Here is a 10,309-nt window from a genome sequence, read left to right on the forward strand (position 1 = left end):
TTGTGATGGGTTGCCCGGAAAATAGCTCCATTGCAAATTGCCTCTGTTCGTTCACCGAGCTTGCTAGTTCGTTAAGTTTGTCCGTTTGTCTAGTTTGCTAGTTAGTAAAGTTGTTAGTCTGACTGTTCCTCTGAGTCATTGTTGTGACTCTACCAGCTTGCGGCTCTGCCGAACAGAGATTGGCCTTTGTCAGTACACAAATCCCGGGGGAATCAAAAGATTCACCCATCTTGCAACCCGCTGAGTGGGACGAGACATTAATTTGGTGTCAGAAGTGGGATTCCCTGATGTGTTCAGTGAGAGGAAGGGGGAGGGGATATCGACTGAGTCGAGAAGGGAGGACGTGAATCGGCTGAGTCAGAGTCCCTGGGCAGATAGATGATCATGGCTTCCGGGGTTCAGCCTGATCTGGACTGCTCCCCTTTGATAGAGTTGTTAAAAACGTATAACTCCTGCCCGACGCCTCAGGGGTGAAATTGGGCAGAAGAGAACTGGCATTCTTCATCCACCGTTGCAGAGCAAATAAAGGTTTTGGCAAAGGAGAACAGGTTGAGGCCTGGGAAAGGAAAAACTGTAGTTTGTGGTGTTTTAGGAGCTGCACTGATGGCAGCGCAAAAGGATAAGTGCACAGTAAAACAGGCTGAGCGAGAGGCAAGCGAATTGTTACAAGGTTTGATTAAAAGCTTGCAAGCAGAGCTGGGAGCTGAGCAGAAAAAATGGGTGCAAGTGGACACAACAGCAAATAGGTTACATAATCAGTTACGTGATGCTTTTGTCAGGGAGTGCGAGTTGTGGTCGGAGCTAGCGGAGGCGCGGAGGGAGGATCTTGAGAGCGAGTGTGGGCACTCCAGTCTGTCTAAGGAACGTGAGCTAGTTGATGGGGGGGGTAACTGGCCACTACCCCTGGGAGGAAATGGAACAGGCAAAGCGCCAACTTGACGAGAGAACTGCTCCCCAACTTCGCCCACTTCTCAAAATGGAATTTCAATATGAAGGGGGTACCGATACCGCACCGGAAATCATAACAAAAGAAATTCCCTATAGTGCAACTGAATTGGTGAAATTACAAGAAAAATATAGTAGGCTCCCTAGGGAAACGGAGACAGAATATGTGTGGAGAGTCTCCCTCCTGGGGGGGGACAGAATTAAACTTTCTGAGGATGAGGCGCAGGGATACTGGGGTCCAGGCGTGTTTCTGACTGTCCCCGACACTCGAGCCCCATGGTCCCTCACTCAGAGGGCAGCATACTGGGCTGGAGGGCTAGACCCCTTGGAACGGGGAGATCCGGTGACCATCCCCACTCCGGGACTGGATCAAATTACCGAAAGTGTGCAGAAAGCTGCCTGCCTCCAGCTCATGCATGACCAGCACTTAATACCCCATCAGCCCTCACCGATGTTGCTAAAAGCCGACCCCAATCAAATGAAACCCCTGATAAAGGACCTCCCTGACCCCCTGAAGCTCTATGCCATACAAATCCAGGACTACCTAAGGGCAGTGCTCCCAGTTCAGGAGTGTTTAACAGAAATGCTAACACCAGGGAGAAACCAAACGCGACCCACTCTGGCGGGATTCCCCCTCACCTGGGGAGAGATTGCACAGGAGCTGATCACTTATAGCCGCAACGTGGGGATCTCTGGAGGGGAACAAAGGGGTAAAGCTCCATTTAGGAGAGCTGAATTAGGCAATTGGCCTTTAAAAGACCGACCCTCCGGGAGAAACCTAGGGTTGGGGATGACGAGGAGCCAACTCTGGAGAGAGGGTTTATGTAAGGAAATACCTAGAGAACTTATGGATGGATTACCTCTGTCTAACCTGCAATTATTGGTAAAAGTGTGGAAAGATCCAGACAGGACTTTTAAGCGAGAGGAAAGGGACCCGACAGGGCCAACCTCTCCCTCCGCGCCCTGCCCGCCTCCCGCGGAACACCAGGGTACTGATGCCAAGTCAGGAAACCCGTTCTGCCGTCCCCAGTAAGTGGTCTGGGGCACGGCTCGTGGACTTATGTAAGACGGCTCACAATGAATCAACAGGGAGACTTGATGATTACCTTCCCTATAGGCCCCCATAAAACAACAGTTACCTTTTTAGTAGACACGGGGGCACAAATGTCAGCTCTGTGCACAGTCGCGGCTGCCCGCAACAATGCTGTAACTGATAAAAAGAAAATATGGGTTACTGATGTGTTTGGAAATTCCCTGCCCCAAAACACGGCCACAGTGAAGTGTTGGTTGTCTGAGGAGGACAGCCCCATTTGGGTAGTCATGGTTGTTGGCCCTTACCCAGTGAACATTCTGGGACTTGATGTATTAAAAGGGAGAGGGTGGGAGGACTCCAGCAGGAAGGAATGGAAATTTGAGTCCCCCACCTCCACCTCAGTGAGACTGTTACAGATGGCCCCAACACTTCCCCCATCTAAAATAGTAATCGTAAAACCTTACCCTCTACCATTGGGAGCCAGAGAAGGAATTAGCCTGGTGATAAAAGAGCTACAAGAGCAGGGGGTGATTGTCCAAACCCACTCCCCTGATAATTCCCCAGTATGGCCCATGCACAAGCCAAATGGGAAATGGCGATTGACGATTCACTATCGGTGCCTTAGTGCAGGCACCGGCCCAATAACAGCAGCCATTCCTAATATAGCTGAACTAGTCTCCACTATCCAAGAGCAGTTGCATAATATTCTAGCCACTGTCGATGTCAAAGACATGTTTTTCATGGTACCTCTGCAGGAAAATGATAGGGACAGATTTGCATTCACCTGGGATGGTATACAATGCACCTTTACCTGCCTCCCGCACGGCTACAAACATTCACCTACCCTAGCACACCATGCTCTAGCCCAGGCACTAGCAGAAGCCCCTTCTCCCGAGGAGGAAGTAAGAACCTACCAGTAAATCGACGACGTACTGATGGGGGGGGGGCAATATCACCACAGTGGAGAAAACCCAGAAAAATATAATTACCCACTTGGAAGGATGGGGACTCCAAATCCCCGTGGAGAAGGTACAATTACCTGCCCCTGAGGTGAAATTTTTGGGCATATGGTGGAAAGGTGGTGCAGTTTGCATACCTCCTGAAACCCTGACTACCTTAGAGCAGGTAAAAATCCCTGAGAACAAAGCAATAAACCCAAAGCAACACGCTTTGGGTTTGTGAGAGACTGAAAGAGTTAATGCCTCAAACATTGTGGAGAGATGAGGTGCGATTTGCATGGCAACGGCAAGTCAGCTAGCATGGGATGGGGAGAGCTTTTCGGAGGAGAGACTAAAAGAGGTATTGTCTTGTGAGACATTGAAAGAGGTACTGTCTCAAACATTGTATTGAGATAAGGTGCAGCAAGTCGGCTAGCACAGGATGAGAAGAGCGCGTTGGAGGATGCACAGTTACCATCTATGGCCAGAGGTCACACAGAGTTTTATCTAAGGAATGGGCCTACAACCACCCAAAACTTGGAATGAAACTCCTCGCAACCACCCTCCCTCCCCCAGTGCCTGCAAACCTTTGAGGACCAGAACAACATAAGTCCTCCAGGGGTGGGACCTGAGGCAGGGATTAGAGTATAAAGAGGCACCTTCCCCAGGGAACAGTGCGCGCCCATGACTGGAGGATTGCCACGTCTGTCACCGTCATCGCGGGATCCAAGGGTGGTGATAACTTTCCTTTTCTTTATCTTCCTCTCTTCTCTTTTCCTTTTCTTGCTTCTCTTTTCCTCTACTCTTCCACTATACATATACCTGGGCATATGAGTTTTGGATGAATTGTGACGGGTTGCCCAGAAAATAGCTCCATTGCAAATTGCCTCTGTTCGTTCACCGAGCTTGCTAGTTCGTTAAGTTTGTAGTTTGCTAGTTAATAAAGTTGCTAGTCTGACCGTTCCTCTGAGTCATTGTCGTGACTCTACCGGCCTGCGGCTCTACCGAGCAGAGATCGGCCTTTGTCGGTACACAAATCCCCGGGGAATCAAGAAGATTCACCCATCTCGCAACCCACCGAGTCAGACAAGACAGGGTTTATTGGTCTTCTGGCGAAAACATATTCCAGATTTCTCTATTATAGCTCGCCCTCTGTACAACCTAATGCGCAAAGAGCCGCCTGGGATTGGAGTCCTGTTCTTGAGGAGGCTCTAAAGCTGTTAGTTTTTGAAGCAGGACTATATCAGGCCCTGGGTCTGATACATCCAACGGATCCGTTCCAATTTGAATGGGGTTTTGCAACCCAGGGGGTGTCAGTACATATATGGCAAAAAGGACCGGAGGCCCCCACTCACCCCTTGGATTCTTCTCACGCAGTTTCAAAGATGCAGAGAAGCGGTATTCAACCTGGGAAAAGAGGCTATTTGTAGTAACCTTGGCCCTATAGGAAGCGGGAAAGATTATACGGAAACAATCTATAATTTTGTGAGGGCCCTTTAAGGTTCTGAGGCCTGTCCTGGTGGGCACCCCACCTCCCATGGGAGTTGCGCAGAGGGAGGCAGTCAGAAAACGGTATGCTCAATTCGAGCATTACAGCCACACATATCAGGTGGAGGAAGGAACACCCAGAATACTTCAAATACAAGACAAATCATCTGTTCCCCTGGAAAAGGAGGCTCCCCCTACCTACATAAGGGAGGCCTCTCCCTATGAGCCCCAGCTGAAAAATGTATGGTTTACAGATGCTTCTTTGAAAAGGGAAGGCAGGGTTTGGAAGTATCGGTCAGTAGCTCTGTGTGTCGACTCCGGAGAGCAAATCATAACCGAGGGTGAAGGCAGTGCGCAGGTAGGGGAACTGGTGGCAGTCTGGAGTGTAGTTACTAGAGAAAAAGACAATACCAACCCCGTGTATATCTATACGGACTCATACGCTGTATTTAAAGGGTGCACTGAGTGGCTCCCTTTTTGGGAGTAGAATCAATGGGAGGTAAACCGGGTGCCGGTATGGCAAAAAGAAAAATGGGAAGACATTCTAGTAGAATGGGAAAAAATGGGAAGACATTCATTAGTAGGTTGGGTGGCTGCCCACCAGGGAGGGAACCACCCCGCACACATTTTAAATAACCAAGTAGACTTACTCACCCGCTTGCCTGTGATGACAACAGAAGGAGAAGAGGAAAAATGGGAGCATCTATTAGAGTGGCTGCATGTTAAACGTGGCCACTCAGGAATTAAAGACCTCCTCAAGGAAGCCGGGAGCAGAGGATGGCCTGTCACTAGGAAAATGTGTGGTACTGTGATTTCTGCGTGTGGCTTATGTAGTACTTGGCTGGAAAAACACCCGCTACAAGATCGTCCACTCCACCTCCGGGATGGGAAGGGCTTATGGGAGACCTGGCAGGTCGACTTCATAAGGCCCTTCAGGAAATCAGAGGGGAAGCGATATGTGTTAGTAAGGGTAGAAGTTGTGGCTGGACTGGTCCAGGCCAAAGCTGTGGCGTGAGCAACAGGAGAAAATACGGTGAAGGGGTTAAAGTTCTGGTTTAGCATCCTACCCAAGCCTCAATCAATACAGTCAGATAATGGCAGTCACTTCACTGCGGGGGTGGTTCAGGAGTGAGCAACAACCGAAGGGATACAATGGATATTCCACCCTCCTTACTACCCCCAAGCAAATGGGATAGTGGAAAGAAACAATGGGCTTCTGAAACGCACTCTAAAGCCGCATGATCCCGGTTGGCCGGGACTCCTGAGAGATGCTGTAACCAAGGTTAATAGTCGATGGCGGGTAAACGGATGCCCTAGGCTTACTGCTTTCTGCCCGAAACCCCCAAGTCTCCTCCCAGGGACAAAGGAACCAAAGGGTTCCAAAGAAGTCCCACATTACCCGGGGCAACCAGTACTAGTAAACCTACCCACAGTGGGAGAAGTTCTGCTAACCCTAAAGACTCCGCTGAACCTTTATGCTTGGGTGGCTACTGACGCCCATAGAAAGGATCACAAAATTAACACCAGGTGGATAATCCCTTCCTTTTAAAACCAGTTCTAAAAGGGACCGAGTTTTCCTTTTCTTTTGCAGGGGGAGAACCAGACCATCGCCTGCTACACATACCGATCTTGTCAGAGGAGCACTGGACCTCGATGAGTAACAATCGTAGTCACTGAATATGTACTTACAATTTCTCACGTGGATGGTGGTCCTCCTCTCCTCTGGGAAAGGAGGATATGGGGGGAGTGGGAACAATACTCCTTCAAACATTGCATGGGAACTAATTTGTGGGTTTACTAGAATCTGGAGTAGAACCAACCAAGGGCTATGCGTTGCCCTTCCCCAGTCAACCGAACAAGGATTGAGATTTTTCGTTGCATTGCCCAATATTATGTATAACTTGGAAATGAATCAAACTATAGAACAACCCTATGTCTTGTTCCCCCTTTTTTGGACAACTTATACTGACTGGGAAGATAATTACCTTTTGACCAATAACTATTCTGAAACTATTCACCGTACTGCAATTAAGAACTTTGCTTGGGGGCAGACTGACATGCATTTTGCTTATTGTAACAAGTCTGATTCACGTTTCTGGGAACGGTCCTCTTGCAATGCTACTCACCCACCGATGAATTTTACCTATGGAAAGAAATCGGTGCTCTGGAACAATCCGGCTGGCCCATATTCTGTACCTTGCTCCCATTTCCCATTTGACTCCTTCTTTCACCCGTTAGAACAACCGGATTTTTATGAGGCTGATTATTCCCTAAATGTGAATCTCTCTTGGTGTATCCAACTTCCCAATAGCACAGGGCGTGAACCTAGAGACCTGACAAATTTACAGTGGATGTGGTCACAAAGGAGACCCCTCCTGCAACCACTAAGGTATGCCAATCCCCCACAGCATAGCCGGTCTGATCTGTTCACATGTGCCAAAGTTCTTAACTGTAACACTGGTCCTGGGGACCCCCCCCCGAGACCTGGCTTTTGGAGAGAGTAAGGGTTCTGATAAGGAACATGTGTATTTGTTGGGGTTATCCTTCCTGCGGATATAGAAATGGGGATATTCTGTGCAACAAAATTTATGATGAAACTGAGGATCACGGTAGAGTCATGTATTGCGGCATACCCTGTACACACTACCCTTTGAAGGGCCTGCCACTCACTGCAAAATCTGACATATATTTTGTGGACTACAATGATACCTGGACCTGTGAAACTAAAATATACCCGGCCCCCTTGGGACTAGTTTGGGGATGTTCTAATGGGAAATTTTATTCCTATTTAACACTGAAATATCACACTGGTCTGAAATGTGGATTAGTCATCCCACCCTTACGCCCATCTCGTGTTTTCAATTTCACTGCCCCTCCCCGGCGAGTGCACCGGGAAGCGGCAGAAGCCCCAAAACCCCGATGTGAATGGGCGATCAGTGGAGTCCAGGTCCCCAATTACTATACGGATGGGCAAGTAGCAGCGCTAATGTTCGAAAACATTTTCACCCCATACATAACCCTAAAGCGACATCAACTTGTCCTAGAAAATATTACCTGGCAAGTACACCTCCAAAGTAATTGGACCAGACATGCTTTAGGAGAACTCAATCTGCAAGTCCATCAGGTGTCGAAAATGATGCTCCAAAATCCTTTAGCCTTAGACATAATATTGTTAAAAGAACAAGGGGTATGTGGTATGCTGAATTTAAGCGATGGAGGATGTTGCATGACTATTCACAATGCCAGCACTACTATAGAGGAGGCATGGACCAAAATGAAAGAAATCGCTGATCAAACTGCCGACCTCTTCCGATCACTCCAGCCGAGAGACTGGTTCAATGTACATACACCCGGATATTGGTTTGCCTCTCTCCTACAATCCTGGGGACTCACGGGGTGGGGGAAATGGTTGCAAATAACCCCAATAATGCAAATTGGAATAACCCTGTTGGCTGGATTTCTATTCCTAATGACTGGCATAGCTATTGTTCGATATATGATTACCCGTCTGCTTGCTTCTGCTTCCTCTCTCTTTTCTCCTGCTGTTCGCTACGTTCGTATCACCACCCAGGAAGATGAAATCAAGGACCCTCCACCAGCTCTCGAATCTTCTTTTTGATGGTTGGCCTTGCCATTGTAAAATGTATGATTTTGTGAACTTTGTCTTCTCTAACCTCTATTATATAGACAATGTTTGAGCCATGGGGTGATGTGAGGGACTGAAAGAGTTAATGTCTCAAACATTGTGGAGACATAAGGTGTGATTTGCATGGCGACAGCAAGTCGGCTAGCTTGGGATGGGGAGAGCTCTTCGGAGGAGAGACTAAAAGAGGTATAGTCTTGTGAGACACTGGAAGAGGTACTGTCTCAAACATTGTAGCGAGATAAGGTGCAGCAAGTCAGCTAGCACAGGATGAGAAGAGCGCGTCGGAGGATGCGCAGTTACCATCTATGGCCAGAGGTCACACAGAGTTTTATCTAAGGAATGGGCCTACAACCACCCGAAACTTGGAATGAAACTCCTCGCAACCACCCCCCTCCCCCAGCGCCTGCGAACTTTTGAGGACCAGAACAACATAAGTCCTCCAGGGGCGTGACCTGAGGCAGGGATTAGAGTATAAAGAGGCACCCTCCCCAGGGAACGGTGTGCGCCCATCACTGGAGGATTGCCACGTCTGTCATCATCATCATGGGATCCAAGGGTGGTGATACCTTACCTTTTCTTTATCTTCCTCTCTTCTCTTTTCCTTTTCTCACTTCCCTGTTCCTCTACTCTTCCACTATATATATATATCTGGGTATATGAGTTTTGGATGAATTGTGATGGGTTGCCTGGAAAATAGCTCCATTGCCAAATTGCCTCTGTTCATTCGCTGAGCTTGCTAGTTCGTTAAGTTTGTCCATTTGTCTAGTTCGCTAGTTAATAAAGATGCCAGTCTGACTGTTCCTCTGAGTCATTGTCGTGACGCTACTAGCCTGCGGCTCTACCGAACAGAGATCGGCCTTTGTCAGTACACAAATCCCGGGGGAATCAAAAGATTCACCCATCTCGCAACCCACCAAGTGGGATGAGACAAGTATATAAGCACATCTATGGGATGTGTTACTCAGCATATAAGCCTCAGAGCAAACAAACTGCATTCAAAAGCAATGCTGTTTAAAGGAAATCTGTTTGGAGGGAGAGCAAGGGGCATTGAGGCAGAATTAAAATTCTTCTTAGCTATGCAATTTATCCCAAAAGATGGCCAATGTTACTGGTAAGACATAGTGGAAGAAAATGCCTTCCTAACATTAATCTCCAAAAGAATCCTTTTAAGTTGTGGAATTAAAACCAATCGCAGGGGAGATAAAAGCCAGACTTTTTTTTTTAAGTTAGTCTCACAAACCTCAGAGATAAGGCTTGACAAAGAATGACTTAATTGGAGTCTGGCATCTCCATCCTTTAGCAGCTGTGGGACTTCATTCCTGCTTTCATTCCTTCCTGTATATTACACTTTAGGATCCCAGTTACACTACTAATGTAAATTAAAATGTAAATTAATCTGTTTACTAATGTAGTTATGCAAAGCAACTCTACTTCCACTTTAATGTTCTAAAAGAAGAATTCTTTTAAATGTATAGCATATGTTATTTTTTATTATCCTGAAATAAATTAAAAATATTTAAATAAGAGCTTGCTACACTGAAATCAGTGAGAAGCTGCTTCAGCAGGATACAGTTCGACCTGATGATTGACTTCAATGAGCACAGGTTGGAAAGTGATTTTTCTTCCTTTAAAATACCTGTGTAATTTGCTTCAGTTAGCAAAGCTATGTCATCTGCCACTATTTCTCTCCTCTAAGAATCAGTTAATTTCTTATAATCAAATTCAAAATTCAGGAACAAGACATGATGATAAGGGAAAGGACGCAGTGACACGTGTCAAGCTTTTCAAGAAATAAATTACAGCATGGGATATAAAAAAAAATTCTATAAGTTTATTTAAAAGTAATAGCTTCAATTAAAAGGACTGTGTAGTTGTATGATATATTTCACCTTGTTCACTAGTTCTAACCAATATCTTTGATTATAGGCAAGTTTCTTGGCAAATTCTGATGTAGAATCAAGGCCACTTTCACACATTAGTGAAATCTGTGCACTGGCAGACAGATGTATATTCCTGGAGAAAACACTTCCAAATCTCTTAAGGTTTGCTTTCTTTTCTGTCACCTCCACACAAATCTAGTCAATTAAGCACATTGTGACACCTTTGTAATTAACATCAATGTCTTTTAAAGGGCTCAGTGAATTGAAAATGTTTTTACAACAGAAGTCCAATCAAACTCCATTAGATTTTCCTCATAAATTAATGTTACGGATATCTTACAGATGTTTTAATTAGACATTATTAACATGAATACTAAAA

At 46.5% G+C, this 10,309-nt stretch overlaps 1 protein-coding gene across 1 annotated transcript; it reads left to right on the plus strand.

Annotated features, from left to right (window-relative positions):
* The first annotated feature begins 913 nt into the window (after positions 1–913).
* LOC140654218 (uncharacterized) lies at positions 914–1,978 on the plus strand. Its single transcript, XM_072867318.1, has one exon. The coding sequence runs from the start codon at positions 914–916 to the stop codon at positions 1,976–1,978; it is 1,065 nt and encodes a 354-aa protein (XP_072723419.1).
* The last annotated feature ends 8,331 nt before the right edge of the window (positions 1,979–10,309 follow it).

Source organism: Ciconia boyciana, chromosome 7, assembly GCF_034638445.1.
Source record: "Ciconia boyciana chromosome 7, ASM3463844v1, whole genome shotgun sequence".
NCBI classification, from domain to species: domain Eukaryota; kingdom Metazoa; phylum Chordata; class Aves; order Ciconiiformes; family Ciconiidae; genus Ciconia; species Ciconia boyciana.